General features: G+C 41.9%; 3 protein-coding genes across 3 annotated transcripts; 2 read left to right on the top strand and 1 right to left on the bottom strand.

Moving 5' to 3' along the window:
- The first annotated feature begins 1,818 nt into the window (after window positions 1–1,818).
- Window positions 1,819–13,355, top strand: ccnd2 (G1/S-specific cyclin-D2). Its single transcript, NM_001140515.1, is given in 5 exon segments — window positions 1,819–2,270; window positions 3,281–3,496; window positions 5,441–5,600; window positions 7,421–7,569; window positions 9,957–13,355. Coding segments are annotated over 5 exon segments (891 nt in total). The 5' UTR covers window positions 1,819–2,078; the 3' UTR covers window positions 10,131–13,355.
- A 1,515-nt stretch (window positions 13,356–14,870) lies between these two features.
- Window positions 14,871–18,630, top strand: LOC106609462 (fructose-2,6-bisphosphatase TIGAR B). Its single transcript, XM_014208326.3, has 6 exons — window positions 14,871–14,997; window positions 15,465–15,502; window positions 15,717–15,838; window positions 16,412–16,489; window positions 16,632–16,742; window positions 16,971–18,630. The coding sequence occupies exons 1-6, from the start codon at window positions 14,966–14,968 to the stop codon at window positions 17,403–17,405; spliced, it is 816 nt and encodes a 271-aa protein (XP_014063801.1). The 5' UTR covers window positions 14,871–14,965; the 3' UTR covers window positions 17,406–18,630.
- Window positions 18,631–20,104: 1,474 nt separating this feature from the next.
- Window positions 20,105–21,866, bottom strand: LOC106609463 (fibroblast growth factor 23). The gene is made up of 3 exons (XM_014208327.3): window positions 21,424–21,866; window positions 21,217–21,320; window positions 20,105–20,972 (listed from the first exon to the last, which is right to left on the bottom strand). The coding sequence occupies exons 1-3, from the start codon at window positions 21,656–21,658 to the stop codon at window positions 20,532–20,534; spliced, it is 780 nt and encodes a 259-aa protein (XP_014063802.1). The 5' UTR covers window positions 21,659–21,866; the 3' UTR covers window positions 20,105–20,531.
- Window positions 21,867–22,578: the final 712 nt, after the last annotated feature.

The raw sequence follows: 22,578 nt of genomic DNA on the forward strand, positions 1-22,578 counted from the left end.
GTCTTCAACAGGACTCAAATTGAAAGGAATGACTTGGGCTGCAGTCAGGCCAACCCACATGCCTTTTGCTCTCTATGGTTTTTATTCTGTGCCAGGTCAGCTTTTCCGCATTTCACTGGCTTCTTCATAGGTTCACTTTGCTCTGTAGAAGAACCATCGGAGTGATGCGAGTCTCTTATGTAAAATGCTTACTACCCTACACATACATAACTCTACCGAGTGTGTTAACCCCATTACCACACACAAACCTTGAAGCTGTGCATGTCATGTCCCTTACCCGATATCTGTAATGCAATTATCTCACCGCATTGGCTTCCAGTACCACTCCGCAGCTCTGAGAGAGTTTCTCACCACTGACTGTTCACACACAGGCATTCCAGCTTGGAATGCTCGTCTCTGCTGCAAATAAACCAAAATAGACATTGTGCCTCTTCATGTCCCATCGTGGTGCCCTGAGTTTTCCCTGACGGGTCAGACTGTCAGGAACAAAACTGGGGTCCCTGGCTATGTGGGCACGCTATAATCAGGTTTGGCAGTTAACTGACACTTCATTGCAGTATTTATTTACCTGTTTCGCGGTGCATTACTCACTCGATCACACATCATTCTTAACATAATGACGTTGACCTTCAGGCCAATTTCAGGGATCAGCTAATATCTTTCTCTCCCCCAGTGTGTGTGTCTGTGTGTGTCTGTGTCTCTTTCTTTGACCCTGGTGTCATCCTGTGATCTGCTCTGATCTGGGGGCCTGTATGTCTCGGAGCCCCTGCTCTAATGGGTTCAGTGGGCTGGTATGCAGCAGGAATCTTTGGATCAAGGTGATTTCACGCTCCTCCACATTTTCCCAGGGCTCTGCCCAGTCTCTGTTACCTCTGTGCGACTTGGACTGTGTGATAGTGGCTGACACGTGTTATCATTAGACACATGCACACACAGCAGCACTGACTAAAGGGAGCTTTATCTGTCTGACACCTCCGTTTCCCCCAAGGTTTGGATTATGGCTGCCTGGTATGAGCATGGCAGCCAGAGTCCCAGCTGAGACTCCTGCACACCATAGCTGAGTTTGTCAACTTGCCTATATTAATTGCATATCTGTCTGACCTGAAAGTGGAATGCAAATTGAATGCTTTCAGCCTGTCCCCTTTGAAGTAAAACTAATCTGACTAACCTTGACATTCCCATAGAGACAATTCCCACTCTCTTTCTAGGCATTCCGTTCTCACAAAAACTCAGCAGATGCTGCAGCAGTTTGTTTCTCTCAATGAAACTCCATATTTCATTGTTATTTTTGGTAATGATTGTGAAAGAGGACATTTGTGTAATCATCCCAGTAAGATGTTGCTTTCTCAGCTCAATGATGTTTAGTTTCTGTTTCAACAGTATAGGATATTGTTCTGTAAACATTGAAATAGTTGAACTAAAGAAAAGCTTGCAGTTTAGTTTGATAGATTCCAAGCTCTTGATAATTAACCAATTAAGTGCCAATTAAGAATAGCCTAGTTATAATCTTATAATAACACGGTTATTTCATATTCGTTAGCCGTAGTAGAAGCAGTAGCCTGGTGATATATGACAAACTAAGATGTAAGAGATACAGAAACCTCACAATGCTAGTGCGATCGATTAGGTTTTTGCCTGACATTTCTATAGCCTAATTTTCGATTTCACTGCATCAGCGCATGTGTGAGACAGGAGTTGGGGTGGGGAGAAGGACAAGTTAGACGAGTGAGGTGGCATTCATCCGGTTCCTGCTTCTAGCAGCACAGCAAGAGACAGAGAAAAAGCTTGTTGTACAATTTATCACTATAGCCTAGCCAACTGTTGTGCAGAATGAGATATGCTTGCATCATAGCCTATAGCATACCCTGTGTTTATTCAGACTTCAATAAGCGGCAAGTAGCCTAAAGCCCAGGGCTGAGAGGAAACAGAGGCTATCGAGTGGCAGGACTACGCTGGAATAAACGCTGCAGTCTCACCCATGCTTCCTCCCGAATAGCCTACTTATCCATCTGTTTTATACTGTCCCCACTACTGTTTTGACGTTATTATTTTTTTTCTGCAAAGGCAAGAACCGAACCATGGAACTTATTTGCTTCGAGGACAAAGTCGTGCTAGCCAAAATTGACCCCAACATTCTCTATGACGACAGAGTATTGCAAAGTCTGCTAACCATTGAAGACAGGTTTCTACCGCAATGTTCGTATTTTAAATGTGTCCAGAAGGACATTCAGCCACATATGAGGCGAATGGTTGCAGGATGGATGCACGAGGTTTGTGAGGGTTTTTAGCCTACATGTGCATTGGTCAGGTATATTGCTGTTTTGAAGGCATGTGTGCATTGGTCTGGTATATTGTTTGAAGGCATGTCATTTACTTCTCTCGTTCTAATAAGTGTGCTCTGTATAATACGATTTGATTTCTCTAATCCAAATCAACCTACAGGGGTGTGTGCATTTTTGTGTAAGAATTGTGCATGTTGCTCATAGGCGCATGTTCTAATAACTCACTAATAAGGTTGTGCATTTATTCAGATGGTTTATTACAGTTTCATAGCATGGTTGTTTTGAGAGCTGACATGCATGCATGGCATGTAGCCGAATTTTTACAATTTAATTCACGGAGAAATGACCCATGCAAGGCATGTGGTGCCTCGGAAGTTCCAGCAAGCTAGCTAAAGTCATCACCATGCATTTAAGTTCGCTGAATGTCAACAGCTTGGATTGTATTGGTCATGGAATCAGTCAAATGAAAGAAGACATTCTAAGCTTCATTTTCATGTTGAATTTATCCAATTTGTCCGTTCTGAATAATTATGACAATTTTTTGAAATATTATTTCCAGTTGCTGCCTCAAAACAACAAGCACGCAAAGGGTACTTTCGTTTTTGCCATTATGAACTTTAATCTAAGACAAATTACTCTCACAATTTTCGGGAATGGTTTAGGAATGGCTTATGAACATTACGCATACAATTTCCCTGCTGTAGCTAATTTATTTATATTTGTAATTCTTTTTGGAAAATATGACGGACATGGCGAAATGAGCAGCGTGGGTGTTTGGGGACGATTTCCGCTGCAGGCTATGATGACTGAGATCTTTGATATACTTTAATATTGAAGCTTTTAATGCGGATCCACTGACGGAATATAGATCACATTTGGTTTTCCCATCATGCACATTTTGAAATGGGATATTTTCTTGTTTCTGCAGACATTCATGTAAATATTGATAGAATAATTAAAAATAGTAGGTCTAATATAATAATATTCTCTCCCACCAGGTTTGTGAAGAGGAGAAGAGTGAGGAAGACGTTTTCCCCTTGGCTATTAATTATTTGGACAGATTTTTAGCGGTGGAGCCCACTAGAAAGTGTTATTTGCAACTTCTAGGAGCTGTATGCATGTTCCTTGCAACAAAGTTAAAGGAGAGTCGTCCATTAACTGCAGAAAAGCTGTGCATGTACACAGACAATTCCATCACACCAAGGGAGCTGCTGGTAAGAAACTATTGTTTTCTCTTAATGCATGGAAAAGTATGCAATTACTTAAAGCATCATACATTCAAATATAGCTCAATAATTGTACAATATTATAATTGTTTCTTCTGCCATATTTAGTTAAATATATCAGTGTACAGCTCTGGAGACTTGATTCATTCCTTGGCCATACAGTGGGCCTATGCATGCATGAGAGTGCCTGATCAGGTCTGAACTAAAGTGGCCTGTGTTGCCACCTAGTGGCAGTTATTCAGTTTGTCTCGTTTTATAATATCTAACTGTGTTTTCTTGACCACTCTCTGTTGTTAATTGAATGATTGATCTCTCTCAAGGGTCGGTTATTCACAGGTTATCCCACAGGGGACCCCCCCCCCCCCCCAGTTAAACAGCCCACCCTCTTAGCAACCATTTAAAGTCTGTCACTCCCTAGTATCAGATAAGACATTCCTCCCTACCATTACATCAATATTTCTGCAGTAAATGAGATGTCCCACCCATGTTGCTCAAGGGGCTAAATATGAATCACCATAGGAGAGCTATAGGACTGTGTCCTCTTCTCCTCTGCTGTCCAGCTACTGGGGTTGCATCATCACACAACCCTTGTGCTAGAGGTTTCCTTGGAAAAAGTGAATGGAAACTTATAGTTAGAGGCAGGTCCCAGATGTGTTTGTGCTCTTGCCAATTCCTAAGGTCACAGTAATGCCAACTCATGCTCGATGGCACAAACAGACCTGGGACCAGGCTAAGAAGAGACATGGTGAAATTGAGATTATTTGTCAATGAGCCACTGCTGGTGCATCAGCTGGGAGAGAGAGGGGAAATCAGGGGGTTTCTAGCAAGGGCAGCTGTCCAGGAAGTGAGCACAGCAGCAACAACAGACCTCCTCCGTGCACATCTTCAGTCAACATTCTCCACGGGCTTACAATAGGTTAATCGTTTGCATGTGTGGCACTGTGCTGGTAGGAAACACATATAGATGAATGAAGTCTTGCTGTATGGCTGGCACTTGTCCTGGACTGCCCCTATAATCTGAGAGAGCTGCTCAGAGAAGGGCCTGTCCCTGTCCTCGCTAACAGAGGGGTTTCAGTAAACATGGGCATTCCCTGCCACAGCCTCCGTCTTGGGTTGACACATCATCTCAAAAGATGAAACCAGTCGGGGGGGGGGATCAGCTGAATTTGTCACATCAGCTGTTTTGTTCCATTCCTTTTCCCCTTGGGGTGAGGTTGCTTTTAACACGAAAGCACCCCGCAGCGCACTAACCAACGCGGACGGTGCAGACCAAAGACGCTAGCTAAGGCGTGTGACAGGAAGGAAGCAACTGTGGCTGCGATGCTGCTGTCTCTTTAGTTGGAACCAGTGGCGAGGCTCGACACGTCACACAAAGAGCAGTGAGAGAACCATGCAGACAAATATTCAGAAAGAGAGACAGAGAGGGAAGCGAGAGAGAGATAGAGCAAAGAGAGAGTCAAGGAAAATGTTTCTCTGGTGTTGAATGATCTCTCCTCTGAATTGAGACAGACTTGTTGGTATGCATGGTATTTCATGGCAAACAGAAGAGTAACAGGATCAATAATCCTCAAACATCCCCTCAATACCCTATAGTGCAACAGAATAAAACCATGAATAAAAGTCCCATAATGGTAGACTGCCCATTACCGCTTATCACTTATTAACCATCATTTCACATTATTTTGTGTATATTACACTTGTTTTATTTGAGGACTATTATTTAATTCCATGTCATCATCTCATCTCTATAGAGTGCTGCCTTTGCTGTCTTGACAAAATCACTATTTTAGTAGTCCTTCAATGTAAATAAGGCATACTTTTATGACTGCTGAATACCAACAATCTATTTTCAGGTAGAGATTCCTCGCTAAGCAACAGCTGCTCTCCATTCTTCTCATGCTTTGTTTTCTTCCTTCCGTCTCTGTCCTCTAGGAGTGGGAGTTGGTGGTTCTAGGGAAGTTGAAGTGGAACATGGCGGCAGTAATCCCAAACGACTTTGTGGATCACATCCTACACAGACTGCCCCTGCCCAAAGAGAAGCTTTCTGTGGTCCGCAAGCACACACAGACATTCATCGCCCTGTGTGCCACAGGTAATAACAGGAAATTCCTGATAGGATAGTGTTGCTAATTCTCGTTTACAATCTATCTGACATCGTGACTCATTGATTGCACTCATATGACCCTATACTCAGCAGTCTAAGGGGAGGGACCACAAACACACATCCATCCAATGGCTGCTCTCCATGTTTCTCTTCCCATCACTGGAACACTGCTCGTACCCTAATTGGGTCATCTTTACATTAGAACGGCTGCTAAAAGCAGATGCAAGCTGTATCGAGAGCACTTTGAGCATATAAGGCATTAATAGTATAGTTAAAGGAGGCTGGGAGAATCCTCTCAGTGCGTGTAGTGTTTAGGTTAGCCTCCCCCTGTGATGACAGTGGGTGGATGAGTCTCCTCGCCTGCTGTTTGGCTCCCCTTCCACCTCCTCCTCTGTGGACTAGGATGACTCGGGTGCAGCAGCTGGGTTGCTCGCTCTCTCTCTCTCTCTCTCGCTCTCTCTTTCTGCGTATTGTTTGTTGACAGAGGGCCTTCCAGGTTTGATAAGTCAGAACTGGCAGCCGGCGGTCTTCCTCTTAGGGTGAAGCCCAATGGGTTTGTTTCCTTTCCTATATCCTACTGTATGCCCTACCTCCTATGTCCTTGTTCTGATTGAATGGACTGCATTGATAAGACAGTCACAAAAGCTGACCTCTCTTCTATATATTGCATCTTTCACGTCAGACAATTTTAGAGGGAGGAAATACAGCTTAGGAAAAAAGTCCATTTTGGTGTATTGAGATTTACTGCCATGTGTCTCTTTGATCCGATCTGGCCCATAAATCCTTGTTTACTACATTATGTTATTCAAGCCATAGGCTCATTCAATGAGGTTCATGGCCTGTGGCTGTTAAGTGCCATTTTAGTGTTGCATTTTTGGGGGGGGGCGTGTTTCAGTGGTCTCCCCACTATTCATAAGCAGCCCGTTTATATCACAAGCGCAAAACAGCCACAATAAAAAAAAAAAGTCAGCTGTGGTTTAGCAGTAATGTAAATGTTTGGGGTTTTATGTGCTGCACTGAATGTTGCTCTCATGACAGGGGAGCTCTCTGGCCTCTGCACAGCTGGCCTCTTGAGGAGGAGACGAGAGTGGTTGGACTACTCTCTGGGGTTGATCCAAAGCTATCAGTCACATCCTCTTTCTATAAAGAGCGAGAAGGCCACAGCACAGAGACCAGGGTCTGTGCTTGGCTGGACTGTGCTTGGGCTAGAGCTGGAGCTGAAGCTAAACCCAGTCCACGTTAGGGCCATTTCCTTTCCTCCAGGCCTGCTTCCTCCCTCCCCCGCCAGCCGGCAGGGCTATTGTCGCTGAGGGCTCTGGGCCTGGTTGATGGAGAACAAGAGGAAGAAGTTCCTGGAACTCATTGCTCACTGAGTAGGAGGATTCCTGCTCTGTTTTCCTAATCACAGCTGAGGCAGAGTGAGGGAAAACACACAGGCTCCACCACAGCCATGTTGGACATGTGTTAGACTGTAGGAAAGTTGGGTTAAGCTCTTTAAGAACTTATATTAAGAGATTATGAAGATGTTTGAACATCTTTAAATGCTCGGCTACTTCATTTGGACTACATCTTGACTTGATAGTGCATCTTGTGGGAATGTGTTAGTCTGTGGGAAAGTACAGTTCAACTCAGTTTGTAATTTAAATTGTAGATTTTTTTTCCCCCTCTTTTAAACGCTTCCTCACTTCCTTTGGACTACTCCTTGACGTGAATGTGCAACTCTGATTCTGGTTTGTCACCCCTTGACTGCTGTGAACTCACTGATGTCCGACAGGTGACTGACGGATCATGTTGTCTCTTGTCCTCAGATTTCAGCTTCGCCATGAACCCCCCCTCCATGATCGCTACGGGCAGCGTGGGGGCGGCCGTCTGCGGCCTGCAGCTGGACCAATCAGACCAGGCCCTGAGTCGAGACCGTCTGACTGACCTGCTGGCCAAGATCACCAACACAGAGGTGGTAAGTAGCGTTTATAGCCTGATCCCAGGTCTGTTTTTGCTGTTTGGCCAATTCCTTGTTATGTCAATGAATGACAAGGAGTTAGCGAGACAGCACAAACAGATCTGATATCAGGCTAGGTAAGTGCTACACGGCCAACATTTTAGGAGCATGGCGGGGAACGTTTGAAGAGGTGGTAATATCAGTGTTGGCGAGCGTATAGCGCAAAATACTTACTGTGTTCCAACATTGGGCACGGACACCCTCTTCGCCTGCCGGTTAGACTTAGCTATTCACCAACGTTTCTGGGCTTGGAGCACGGAGATCTTCCTGGTAAACAAGAGCGATGCTACAGTATTCCTGCAGTAGTCGCACATTGAAGCTATTTACTTTTCATGGAGTCAGAGCCTGTGGGTCTTGGCTCGGGACCTAGACTGTAGCTATAAAGAGCGGAGGCGAGGGAATGTCTTCTTAGAACACAGGGCCCACATTCTTGTGGTAGGACACAGGCAGGCAGTTCCTTTGCATGGCTCCCACTTTAGCTCTTCTCTTATGCCTAACAGGCTCCATCTTTCCAGGGGAAATGGCAGACGAGAAACAAACACAGATTTCCTAACACTGAGAGTTTTTAGGTGCCTTTTGGCAAACTCCAAGCGTGCTCTCATGTGCCTTTTACTGAGGAGTGGCTTCCGTCGGGCCACTCTACCATAAAGGCCTGATTGGTGGAGTGCTGCAGAGATGGTTGTCCTTCTGGAAGGTTCTCCCATCTCCACAGTGGAACTCTAGAGCTCTGTCAGAGTAACTCCTCCGATTGCTCAGTTTGGCCGGGCAGCCAGCTCTAGGAAGAGTCTTGGTGGTTCCAAACTTCTTCAATTTAAGAATGATGGAGGCCACTGTGTTCTTGGGGACTTTCAATGCTGCAAAATTGTTTTGGTAACCTTCCCCAGATCTGTGCCTCGACACAATCCTGTCTCGGAGCTCTACAGACAATTCCTTCGATCTCATGGCTTAGTTTTTGCTCTGACATGCACTGTTAACTGTGGGACCTTATATAGACAGCTGTGTGCCTTTCCAAATCATGTCCAATCAATTAAATCCACCACAGGTGGAATCCAATCAAGTTGTAGAAACATCTCAAGGATGATCAAATAGAAACAGGATGCACCTGAGCTCAATTTCGAGTCTCATAGCAAAGGGTCTGAATGAATACTTATGTAAATAAGGTATTTCAGGTTTTTATACATTTGCTAACATTTCTAAAAACCTGTTTTTTTTCTTCGTCATTATGGGGTATTGTGTGTAGAATGCTGAGGATTTTTATTTATTTCATCGATTTTAGAATAAGGCTGTAACGTAACAAAATGTGGAAAAAGTCAAAGGGTCTGAATACTTTCCGAAGGCACCGTATATGTATATATACTGTAGATGCAAAAATCTATAATTTTACATCACAGAATAAACCGCTGTTTGTAGTCTAAGATATTTCTTTATCACTGTAAGTCTGCTCCCTTGGCTTACACAATGGAACCTGAGTCCAGTTCAGCAGCGCACAGGGACTCAGGAACCACAGTCAGTCTAAGACTAGGAACAACCCAGCAGCTCTCGATAGACCTGTGGTTATTATGTGGCCATGGCAACACTGGCGCTCAGACTGCGGCCCATTAAGTTTTAATTATCCGTACATTTCAAAGGAATGTTGGCCTCTGCGAGCTGTGTACACTCTTTAAGGCCCGTGCTTTTGGCTCCGTAGAGTCAGACCTCCCACGAGAGGACATCAGAGAAATTACTTTTCAGATTCACCCACTGTCTCCTGAGTGATGAGAAAGGTTTCTTTGGTCTCAGGGCTGTTGTGATCCTCTCAACAACCCAATGGGCCTTGGTCAAAAATGTTGCACTATAAAGGGAATATGTAACCATTTGGAAGTCCAGCCCATTCTCCACTTTAGGACTATTAGGAATGTTCTACCCACACCTCACGTGTGTTTAGGAGGATTCAAAGGCCCAATAGTCGCCACTCTCTGCCTGGTGTCTGTGTGCGCTGGTACCCATTGTTCTAGTGACTGACTGGTCATGAAACAGGCACGACCACTTATCACAAGACTCATAATACCCTCCCGGTCTGGCCTGCCATGCATGTGACCAAAGCTGTTCCAATAACAGTCAGATGTCGAATGTGAAACTGCGTGACAGCGTTAAGTGTTCGTCCACAGGTGTCTGGGGTCAATCAAGAGTGTGTGTGTGTGTGTGTGTGTGTGTGTGTGTGTGTGTGTGTGTGTGTGTGTGTGTGTGTGTGTGTGTGTGTGTGTGTGTGTGTGTGTGTGTGTGTGTGTGTGTGTGTGTGTGTGTGTGTACAGCACCTAAAGTAGACGTGTTAGTGTATTGATGTCTCTTCTCTGTGTCTGTTGCAGGACTGTCTGAAGGCGTGTCAGGAGCAGATAGAGAGGGTGTTGGCCAGTAGCCTGCAGCAGAGGCAGGAGGCCCTAGGCAGGCCGGGCAGCAAGGCCATGGAGCAGCAAGACCAGTCCAGAACCCCAACAGACGTATCCAGCACCCCAACAGACGTACGCGACGTCAACCTATGAGCTTCCCACCACCACCACCATCTACAAGAGTGACGTCCACCAGCGAGCTCCCACCAATCACGTCACTCTGTCAATCTATGGGATCCAACAACATTCGCAATGTCAAGCAATGAGCTGCCAGCACATACGCCAAGTCAACCAGTGAACTCCCACCACTAAATGCCTCACCAACCTACGGTTTCCCACCCTTGTTAAGTCAACCTGTGAGGTACCACAAAGTTTGGGATGGCAATCTATGAGGTGTCAACGGCATCATGCTGGAATTATCAACTGATAAGAACTTTTACAAACAATATAGAGAATAGGTCCAAAAAAATGATTAGCTGGTCACATATTGACATATGTGCCATATTAAATTCAACAAGCTCTTTTAGACACAAAATGTATTTGGAAACTTTGAAAGAGCCTTAGGTTTGCAGAAAGGAAACCTGAATAGATTTGCATACTTGAATTATGAAATATAGAAATATTAGTTTTTTACTTGATAAAAATACCAAATATAGTTTTTCACTCGAAAAAAGCTAGCAAATACATTTAGTTATTATTCATATTATTGTATTATAATTAATGTTATTCTAAATATTGTTATCATTATTTCAATATAATTTAGTTTTATGATTATTTTAATAATAATTGTTAATCATTATTAAGCATTTATCAATTTCACAGTGAGTGGGTGTTTCCCTCAGTTTCAAATACAGGAAGCCCCTGTAGTACTGTGTGCATTACATTACATTAAGTGCTGGTTTGGTTCTGCACAGTGTTCATACACCTTTATTTAGGAGAAGCTAATGTACAGGACGAGGAGAGCCGCATCTCCTGCCTGCTAAACTGTGCATCTGTAGCACTGCTTCCTATTTATGCTCTTATATGCTGGCCAGGAGAGGGCTGGGCCCACTCACACAGAACACAGAGAGAGAGTGAGAGAGGGGGTAGAGAGACACGCGTGTGGAGTCCTGAGGGTGTGTATATACTGCCCCCTAAGGGTGAGAGTGAGGACAGAACAACTATCAGCTGTTAAGGTCTTGATTTCATTGCCAAGTTATTAATACCAAGCCAATATTTACTTTTAGAAATGAACAAGGCTATTTTTGTTGTTATATGTTATTGGATTGTGTGCTCTGAGAAACTCCTGCACGTTATTAGAAAATGATTGAGGATCATATATACCTTTTATACCAGGGACCACTGTTTTAAGTCTGTCAGTAAAGTTGGCATGAAAGCATGTTTTTGTTCTGGGTCAGCCAAAGCCAATACTAGGGAAAAGGAGACAGCATGTTGGAGGGATGGTCTTAGTCTGGAGATGAAAATGAAACTACAGTTGTTTGTTAGTGTCAGATGGATTGTTAAAAAAGTTTTGTAGAGTTGTAGTGTTTGGAACATTTAGAGCAGTGCAAGTTTGGCAAAGGTGGAGTAGCCTATTGGAGAGTGAGAGGAGATGGCAAAAAGGGAGGTTTTGAGAGTGGAACAAGAGATGGCACGATTGGTGCCATGAAATGAAGGACTGCAGACAGTTGAAATGAGGGGGAAATGGATGAAGACATGGTAGGAAGCTCCCGATTGGCACACCGGAACAAGCCTGTTCTTAATTGGAAGGGCTGCAGACGGTTGTCATTCTGATAGGTCAAGAGTTGATCACGAGGGAGCAGTTTGGTGTGCTGGAACCTTTCTTGTAAGGGCCTTACATTCAACTAGATACTTAAGTCATGGTCAACGACTTGGATCAACCTAAATAATGCACTTTTAAAAACATGTTCCTTAAAAGCTGAAGGGGATGGTTATCAAACGGGGTAGGTAGGTTTTCAATGTTTTCTTTTTTTATTATGATTTTTTTTTCCTTTAAGTTATTTGATATTCTCTGGGCTGGATTCCCACTTAGGGTTATGCACAAGGACTAGAAAGCATTTCCTGACCAGTGAGTAGGAGTAGGGTTTACCAACGTGGAACCAAATCATTTGCAATGCAAACCTAGGAAAGCTTTAAAAATCACATCTAGACTTGATTCTTTGATTACATCCATTTAACTTGAATTTTATTTTTGCCTGCTTCATATCCAAATCAACATAATGGTCCTAAGAAAGGGTAACACATCATAATGTTTTTTTTCTGGTTCATAGTTTTTTTGAATTTTGTTTTGCTCCACAGTTCAGCTTGTTTTTCAGAAAAAATAATAATAACATACGGTCTTTAAACCTATAGGCAGAAAACTTTGCTCTTTACTTTTGGCATCCACGTTCAACAATGCAGGAAGTACTTAAAACATATTTGCTTTTTCGCAATTAAACGCAATCTGCTAGAAACTGAGAAAAGATATGGGTAAGCATTTAAAGTTTTGTTGATGTTAATTACTTAAATTAATTTCCAAGTGATGAAAGCCAAAATGGATCTGTTTATCTTTGATATCTTTTTCTTGCTGCTATTAAGCTTTTTGTTTTTCAATCTTAGAATTGTGATATTCACTTGAGTGTGCTGCTAAATTATGAATTTTAAAGTATCTTATTGTTTCCTTGCCTTTTCCTTGTTGTATGTAAACTGGAGAGAGTGGTAAAGTGGGACATGTCTTCGACTGGAAGTCTGCAGTTTTCTCAAATAGCATGTTTACTCTTCTTTCCATTTATCTGGTTGTTTCCTTGCTGCATTCTACCATTGAAATGTTTTTGTACCTCAGGTTCATTGGACAATACCTCACAACTCAGTAGTTTTTCAGGGAGTTAGTGGAATCAAATCTGACTCTGATGCATTTTGATAGGTTATAGATTTTTTCCTGGTTGAGAGGCAGGAGATTCACGTGGCACCTACTCTCTTTACACAACAGAAATTCCTTATCTGTCAGATTACACTGATCTGTTGTTTGCCAAGTAGAGGACCATATACCAGATATTTCATATCATACCTGGTGCCAAATAAAAGACGGCTATATGAAATGTATTTGGAAGATTAAAAAAATATATATATTTGTATCTTATTTTTTCTACTTATGAATTACAACTTAATTGGCACATTTAGGATCAGTGTATTGGATTAAGTGGAATGCATTTTGTGAGGTACCCATTTAGTGAGTTTTTTTAATGATCAAAAAAGAATGTTTAGGTGTAATCTTTCAGTGTGGAAAACTGTGGGTTTCTAGTTCGTTTTGACCCCCACCACTGCCAACCACATGTACCTTAGAAGTGTCTGATCCACAACTTCTGTTAAATAAAATAAATAAATTTGACCCACAAAAAAGAGTGAAGCATCTTTACTGGCTAGTAATGTACCTGTCTCCTGTTCTGTGCTGGTTAAGGGAAGGTTGACCTCATCCCCAGGCTCAAATTGCTGGTGCATAGAGAGCCAGCTGGTGGATGAGATTAAGGGAAGGTGAAATGTGTAGAGTGATTGGGTTGGTGGTAAGTTATGAAGGTAAGTTAAAGCTTGAGGGTGCTAAATGGCTTCTCATTTCATTGATGATATGCTGCACCAAAAGGCTATTGTGTGTCTGCAGCTATATTCTTATCTGACACCTAGTGTCTGTGGGTTCAAACATTTTATGGGGTGAGATCCTTACGCCAGAACCACAGACTCCTTCAAACGTTCTTCTCTTTGTGATTTTGACATTGAGAGTTGCAAAAACGTATACCTCTTGGCTGTAAGTCAGTGCTATGACTAATAAACCACCAAGTCTGTACCCCTTTCCTGCAGACAAATTACCTAGTGGCCTCATGAGTGGAATCGTATTCATATTTTACATAATTTCAACTCTATCTGATAGAGATTTTTTTTTCTTTTTTTAAGGTCATAACCATGTGTGTGAGGTGTATACTTTTGTTTCAAAGTAGATTTGTTTAAGACTACCAAGAAACACTGCGTGACACTGATACTGCCCACTGCAGTGAAAGGTTAACACTTCTTCCTCTGTTTGTATGTTTGACATTAAGAGTTGCAGAAATCCACACTGAAGTGTAAGAGTAGAGGATTGAACCTTCAACTCTCAGGTGCAAGGTATGGTTTTAACCTCAGAGCCACAGACTTCTTCACACTTTTTATACTCTTTGTAATTTTGACATCGAGAGTTGCAGAAACGTACACGAACGCACACACAAGATGATATTTGAACCTACAAATTCTTGGCTGCATGGTATGGTTTAAATTGCAGAGTCACATACCTCTTCACACTTCTTACAATTCTCTTTGCATATTTGACATATAGAGTTTTGGAAATGAACACTAAAGCACCAGTTGTTTGGGTATTATATCTTCTCACTAACAATTACAGTACTGAATCATCAGGGGTGACATACTAGTAATGAGTAAGTACTATATAGCAGCTTTCATTTAGATTATAAAATATACAGAGTGGTAAACAACCTATGTTGTTGAAGAAAATATATACAACTCAAATTGAATGGTTTTGTACCTTTTCAGTTGCAAGCATCCTTAAACTCCCTCCCTTCAATTAATAGGCTACATTTATCAGGTACCATTACACACCAATGGCTGGTAGACAGGCAATCCAATTCGGATAATTTTACCATTAATTCAGGGTCCCCATACAAAACTGGTATCTTCACATCACGAAAGACATTTAGTGTTCATTTAATGATTATTCTAGACAACAATGTTCTAAGAACTGTTCAGTTGTTCAAATCATTGTGTTTGATCGGGGAACAATCTTAATAAGAGTAACATTTGTATTTCTTGTTAACGAGAACGTTTATTATTCATTTTTCACCTTCTGCAATGCCATTGGTCTGTTAGAGTAGACCTTGTCACGTCACGTCCACGTGTCATAGAACTAGGAAGAAACCCGTAAACATTGAGCAAGAAAGGTGGCAGAACGTCTTTTGGAATAGCCTAAAATGCTTACATTTAGCTTGACCGTTGTTAGACAGTAAGTAAATACCACCACCTTTCTGTTTTGTATGCTGTTTAGATGCTGTATGTATAATATATTTTATAAAATGTACGTAGGCTTCTGCATACGTGACAACCCTATTGAACCACTTCAAGCGAAGCTGTCCGTTGCCGACAATATTAGCTAGCAAGCGTGTTTCCTATTCAAATCAAATGTATCATCTAACATTATTATTCTGTGCCAAAGCGGCTGCCTAGCTAAGTCCATAGGTTTCTTATTCTGCCACCATATCGAAGCAGTGTCACCCTGAGTGTCCTCTCTCCATAGACCGCATATAAAGCCTCTCTCACATGCAGCCTCCTTGAAAGACATGCAAGCGATCAAAGCTACTAACGTTAACGTTTAAGATATTTGTGCACCTCTAGAATTTCCCTGACACTGTGTATCCTTAGAAAAATGCTGTGTATGTAATTTTCTAAATGATTATCTTCTCACTTTCACAGTGGGGAGACACAATACAACAAGGAGAAGTTGCTACAAGGTATGTTGTCATTTGTAAACATTCCAACCTTGACCAGTAATGACCTTCACTCGGGAATCCTGTGTGATTTAAAACCAAAGGCTGTAAGAACTAGCTATAAACCATGTTCACTTGAGGGGGAATGTTAAAAGAAAGATCACTCACACAAACACTGACTAATCCCTTATCCAACTGGTTTTCTAAGTGTGTATACCTGTTGGTCTTGTGCTGTCAGGTCAGGGGGTGGACACTTCCCTGTCAGAGCCAGGGCTCCAGCAGGCAGAGGCTGCGGGACTGTACCTCAGAGAGCTCAGGTTCTCCAATGTGTTTGTCAGTAACCTGCAGCGCGCCAGACAGGTGAGTTTTCCTGAGATGCCACTGGTGTCACATGTGATGTCGACTTAGGTTACGGTTAGGTGACCACTAATCTCATCCACCCAGCTGGCTCTATGTAGCAATTGAGCCTGGGAACAAGGTTAGGTGACCAACAGAAAGATTAACAATCCATAGCAGATGTAGGATGTAACCTCTGTTTAGTTTAGATTCCCAGTGTGCGACATTTAATTGTGGGCCCTGGCTACACTGTCACTGCCGTTCAATAGCAGAAAATGGCAGGAGATGTTGGCAACTGATGTCAAAGTAAAATGATTCCCTACTACAACACCTTTTCAGTGAGAAACACTCAGATAAGACAAAGTCACTTCAATAATTCCTGGAACAAAACTTCTCCATTGTATATGTTACTGTGAAGGAGGGAAGAGAGCAGAGGATATGTTAAACCACAGATATAGACTACAGGATATGAGAAATGTCAGCGGGTAGAACTAGAAGTAATGTTAGTTTCTCGTGATGGCCTAGTAGCTGATTTGGTTGTGAGTGCGGAGATTAAGACAATGCTGTCATTGTTCACACATCCTTATCCTTTGTCAGACTGCAGAAATCATTATGAGGAACAATGTTCACTCCTCGGGCGTTGAAATGGTCTTTGACCCCTTACTCAGAGAGAGGGTAAGTCTTTCATATGCCTCCTATTGCATGTATGTAGTATACAATTGATCCAGCCCAGTCTACCTCGACAGGGACCCTAGAGTTTGACATTCAAATAAAATGCATAGAAAATTATCATCAAAGTGGTTCATCAATCATACAGGGTTTTGGGATCGCAGAAGGACGGCCCAAGGAGGATCTGAAGAACATGGCTAACGCAGCCGGCCAGTCGTGTCGAGACTATACTCCTCCTGGAGGGGAGACCTTGGAACAGGTTAGTCTGTGATCTGAACATTTTATCAGCTTTCCCTTTGGTCCTGCTGTTGGCTAGCTGCCAACAGCTCAGAGCTGGATTCCATGGCCAACAGTGCTATGCAGGGGTTCAACTCGGAACTTCAAGGCAGAAGTTCAACACATCATTAATAGATTTTTTTTCTTCTAAGGAGATGAGTATTATTTTAGTCCTTGAATAATTTTAAGGTGTGTCTATGTCTCCCTCCAGGTAAGGCTGCGATGCAAGAAGTTTCTGAAGTCGCTTTACCAGCGCATGGTTGATGACCATGGCTGCTCAGGACAGAGTTCTGCCGCTGTAGGGACAGAGGCTGGGGCCAGTGCAGCCGAGTCTGGCACAGATGGGCCCCTGGCTGGTTTGCCTGACGACGGGATGGAGGGTGTCCCTCTCCATGCCCTGGTGGTGAGCCACGGGGCCTACATCCGCGTGGCTGTGAGACATTTTGTGGAGGACCTGCAGTGCTCTCTGCCCCAGGGCCTGAAGATGTCCAAGGTGTTGTCAGCCTGCCCCAACACAGGCATCAGCCGCTTTGTCCTCACCGTGTCTCCCAGTGAGTCTGGCCTGACGCTCTCTGCTGTCCGCTGTGTTTTCACCAACAGGAAGGACCACTTGACCTCCCGTAACATATGTTACATCACACATTAAAGATAGACAAGGCAACACAAAAGGTTTAGTCACTACTCTGTTCTGTTTAAATATTATTTACTGTAGCTAACAAACCACTAAAAGTAAAGAATATCTGGGACAGTGACCTGTCTACTATTTCATATGAGTTGGGGGGAGATTTTAGTAAGGTCATTGAAGAACCCTAATCACCAATTTATTATTTTTTAATTTTATACACAGTAAATAAATGAAGCATTTTTGCACACAGTTTATATCTTCGCCTGTTTTAAAACCTTTTAAGTAACCTCCACGTTGTGTGACATATGTAACCATGGTGACCTAGGCTCTTATGCATATGTATTGGAAGTGCCCCAAAGTGGATAGATTTTGAAGACCGGTATCTTCTACCTTATCTGATGTTCTTGGAGTCACTATACCAGTCCTTAATGATGACTCATCACACACACTGTCACTCCAACAATGATGTGTAATGCTGACAGGTTTAACAACAGCAGAAAAGATGCTGGCACTGCGATGGCAATAACACAAAGAAATGTACTACCTCAGTTGTTCTTTTGATTGTGTATTTATTTGGCTAGAGATCGGGGTGGGTTGGCTTGAGAGGTCGGATGGTGTAACTTGAATCAGTCTGAAGTTGGGTCCATATCTCTGTTGTGATTTCATGTATCTATTTTACATAATGTTTTGCTCCATTGTCATTGAGGTTTGTCTGTTTTCCCGGTCTATTGAAAAATGTAATCAGAAATGTATCACAAGAATGGAATGACTACCCAACCACAGACAATGACACTGAGAAGTAGAGGACACAAAGTATTATGGGAATACAGGGTAAATGATTTGCTTTTTAGCTGTCAATGTACCCTTTTCACAGTAGAACATTTCTCAGTGCAAATTCTGCAGAACTATTGGCAAGATGTATGTATATCCTGTATGAGTGGATTTCCCGGTCTTCCAATAATTATCCATGGAATTTTCTATAGAAACTAAACACTTCCTGTGTCATAGTCCAATGAAATGAGGACTTGTTTGGAATGTTTAGTGTGGATAATGTAGTGGTTTGTTTCCACTACTAAGTCGATCATGTCGAAGATTTAATTGTATTGTTTTTGTCATATTATACCAAAGGCAGAAAAGTGTGAGGAATGTCAGTGAGTATCTTTTAAAGCCTTTACAATTCAAAATGGAGTTATCTCTTATTGTGGTCCATGTCCATTACAAGATAATAAATTATACACTATCAAAAGTTGGTGTCTTTTCTGTGAGACTGGTGTGCTATGCATGAACTCATGAGCAATACTGCAAGCAACCTGTCACTGCTACATAGTTACAATAATATCAGACAGTTGTATCAAAACTGTTTAAACATAGTTCACCTATACTCAGACATGGCCGTCCCACTGGAATACTATTTTTGCAAGATGGCTAGGAGCGGGGGATATTTATTTTTACAAACTAGCTAAAGGTTACACATTGACAGTTTTTTGTCTTTATTGTTACACATTGTCATTTTCATATGCACGCAGTACAGCGTTACAGTATTATTTGGTATTGTATTGATTAATCACAACCAAAAAAAAGGCTTCAGTATTGGTGTTTAACATGTTCAATGGCCATGTATCTCAAGTGTTCATAAATGGTCACAAGCTTCCTCTGATCTTGCACAAATGTAATTGTCACTAAAGGTTGCATAAGAGGCAAAAGAGTGTGCAAGTCTTGACATTTCTTTATGCAAAGCAGGATTTGAACCCGTGGATGTTTGCAGGTTGGGAAATATCCGGTTTAATCACCTGAGGGGCCACTTCCGAGTTGTGGACTTTCTCATGTTTAAAACCTGATAGAAATCACCTTCTTTCAGTGCTCAGGCTGAGCGTGACAGGTCAAAGAGCTGGGGCAATTGAAAATTATGCGACAGCTACTGACCTGTGTCTAGATTGTTCCAGAGACAACCATGAGTAATGTTCCAAAGGCACCAGTGGCAGCATAAACATCTGTACTAAATCTGATCCTTCAACATGAATGGGTGTGTTTGCTTAAATCTTATTCAACTTGAGTGTTATTACAGTTCTGCCTTTGAAGGAATATTGCAATATTTGAATAAACTGCCTCAGAAATATTGAAAAATATCTACAGTATATCAATTAAAAAAAACGTGCCTTCACCCATGACAGCCACTGAGATTGTTAAGGCTCCTCTCAGATGTGACAGCCAGGTCAATGTGGTTTAACCTCAAAGTGAAAAAGGACAAAGGTTAGTGGTCACCGTAATGTGTTCCTTTGACTAAAATACCTCCAACATGTTACTTAGTGAGAGTGAAACTAAAATAGAACGTGGAAATGTTTATTTTTAGACAATGATGGTTTGGCAGAAACTAAGGGATGCCAATTTTCTCCATAATGAGATGCGGAAGCGTGAGACACGCAACCTTAATGACTGGAAGCTCGAAGTGAATGAGTCAATCAATGGTCAACCTGCTTACGCACTTAATGTGACACATAGAGCTTCCTCACACTTTTAGCCTGTACTTATATGATTGCATCATACATAGAATTCTAGGATTTAGTGCTTGTGAGTATACAGTTCTTCATCCTGAAGTTCTAAAATATTGATCTAAAATAGAATATAAATTAATTAATTGGAAAGTCATATTTTCTTCATCAACATAATACATTTTTTCAAGATAAATGTTACTAGCCCTCACACACATAGCCTCCTCATAACAGGTTTTCAAAATGACTCTTTAACAGTTAAGCATCCATATAAATAGTATACTATAAATAACAATAAATGAATGGATTTAAATAAATAAATGCTTTCAACTTTCTTCGAACTGGCTTTGTTGCTTGCTTTTCGTGGCCAGCATCTATAACATGTCGTTTCTATTCGTTCTGATATCCTGTAGGGTGGACCATTCATTTCCGTTTAAAATTAAACGCCTCACTTGAAGAACATGCATTATAACATGCAGGTCTACTGGCATATTCAACATTTTAGTAGGGCCAATTTTAGATGGAATATGTTTAAGTTTCATATCAATAGTATTTTCTTGCAGTCTTCTTGCATTATATAACATTTAATAAAGTGACTTCAGCTCAACTCCTTTTTTCTCCAAAAAAGACGCACAATTATTTCGAGTGTCCTGTCCTCTTATCCCATCATTCCATTCATGATACGGGGGCTGGGAGGGGGATTTAGAGAATGCACGTTCCACGGGTCGTCGGAGGGAGACTGGGGGGTCTCCCGGGAGATGTTGCGTCCCTCGGGGAGTTCAGCCTCCTGGTCCATCTCCAAGGTGTCATCCAGTTGCGGCATTGCCCGGGAGTCCTCCTCCGTTTGACCCAGCATGTTGTACGGATCAGAAGGGTCAACCACCCGGTTTCTCTTCTCCCGGTGCAAGAGGCGCTCCAGCGGCACGGTGTTCTTCTCCGACAGGAAGAGGGAGGTTTGCAGTATATTCTGACCCACAGTGTACACTTGCTTTATCCCTTCCAAGTTGAGCAGAATACCAGTTCTGTAAGAGTAGTACACGTTGCGGTGGTTTTCCAATAGCTTGTGGTTAAAAAGACAGTCTTCCTTGAGGCAAACAGTCTGCAAACAGATAAATTGATGAATTCACTTAAACAGACCATTTAGGAACGTACATCAATTAACTTCATTTTCAAAGTGTTATTTGAAAGAACACTTCAACCAATGTAAAAATATGATATTATATTGGCTGTGTGTTTGGATAAAAGTGGTCTGAAATCCGTGCGTAAAAGCGCATTTTTGGTAGGCATATGACAGAAAACATGTATTTCAGTTCAATGGACAATGAAAATGGGCATTTACTTACAGAGCTGAAAGGGTTTCCCAGGGCATCCATGCACAGGTAGCGGTTACTTTTGACTCCAAGTATCGCCACGCGCTCTCTTGTTTCCGCCTTCAATAAAATCACACCTGTTGACAAAATTAATTGTGTTAGCCTGAAGCAGATTAAAGACAATTACTTAAAACTACATTTCAATCAAATCCAAACGCCCAACATGTAAAAAGAACTTACTGTATGAGCTTCGAAGTGTAGTTTTGCTCACGTGGCCATTTAAACTGATCTCAAGGTAGAAATTGTTCACATCTGAAGACGTCTGCAGGTGTACGTATCTTCTCGGATTCCCCCAGTTGGATCCCAGGAGAGGTGATGGGTTTGGAAGAGCGTCTACTAGTCGAAATCCCTGAAGAACAGCCAGTAAGAGCACAAGGACGACGTCCCTCATCCCAGATGTCTTGGTTATTTCCATCTTTTACCCCCAAAACACAGACAATGTATCCCACAGATTTCGGATGGAGCTTTGAGTTCTGCAGCAAGCTGTTTGCAAACTTCAGCTGATCTGATGGTCCAACGTTTGAGGACGGCTCTATTTAAAGGGACCCAAGTGCCACTCCTGCTCACATCCTTTAGCCTACGCAGCATTCGCAGATGTGGGTCTTTCTCTCGGAGGAAGGAAGGGGGTGCACCTCCACCTGAATGTTTGTCTAAAGGTATTGGTCACCAAATAACGTAGTAGTCTCATTGAGCAATGTCTGTACAAAAGTGACGTCTTATATTTTTCCCAAACATCAGCACTTTCATAATCATGATCCTTGCACTAATCTTTAAATCGCATATGTCATCACAGTGTGTGCAATATAACCCTCTGTCCAGTAAGCATATTATAATAGACCTAGATATTTTTTATAGATATAGAAACATATTCATAATTTCACATTGAAAAACTGACTATAGATAAGTCTATAGATAATCTATACAACCAATTCCTAAGGTTTCCTCTCCCTAATCTATACAACCTATTCCCAACACATTTCCAATGTTTTGAAAACTGAATCTTATGATAGTAATGGAATATTATGGTACAATCTGTTTGAATTAAATGATAAGACAACATCTTAGATTTAGATAAATATTTGACCATTTAAAAACACAGATCTAATGTAGTGCTGTATTTCTATCTAGTATTTTCTATTTCATTAGAAAAACATGAATCCATGCTTGAATATGACTAATTAAGCTCCAAATTAACATTACACTGTGTGCATAGTTGATGATGACTGGGGGAGCTAGACTTACCCCAGTCTATAGTCCAATAAAACACCTTGTGTAGAATCAACAGTGCCGCTTCTCATTTAGCTTACTTCCTACACGCATTGTACAACCATTGTC

The sequence above is a fragment of the Salmo salar genome, chromosome 07 (genome assembly GCF_965601325.2).
Source record: "Salmo salar chromosome 07, fSalSal1, whole genome shotgun sequence".
NCBI classification, from domain to species: Eukaryota; Metazoa; Chordata; class Actinopteri; order Salmoniformes; family Salmonidae; genus Salmo; species Salmo salar.

What these genes read in the sequence shown, in the direction of transcription:
- LOC106609462 (XM_014208326.3), top strand. Translation starts at nt 14,966, where the DNA reads ATGCTTACATTTAGCTTGACCGTTGTTAGACA. An exon ending in AGCTTGACCGTTGTTAGACA is followed by an intron (nt 14,998 to 15,464) that starts GTAAGTAAATAC and finishes TCACTTTCACAG; the next exon opens with TGGGGAGACACAATACAACA. An exon ending in ACCCCTTACTCAGAGAGAGG is followed by an intron (nt 16,490 to 16,631) that starts GTAAGTCTTTCA and finishes TCAATCATACAG; the next exon opens with GGTTTTGGGATCGCAGAAGG.
- LOC106609463 (XM_014208327.3), bottom strand. Translation starts at nt 21,658, where the DNA reads ATGGAAATAACCAAGACATCTGGGATGAGGGACGTCGTCCTTGTGCTC. An exon ending in TACACTTCGAAGCTCATACA is followed by an intron (nt 21,321 to 21,423) that starts GTAAGTTCTTTT and finishes TTTTGTCAACAG; the next exon opens with GTGTGATTTTATTGAAGGCG. An exon ending in TGGGAAACCCTTTCAGCTCT is followed by an intron (nt 20,973 to 21,216) that starts GTAAGTAAATGC and finishes ATCTGTTTGCAG; the next exon opens with ACTGTTTGCCTCAAGGAAGA.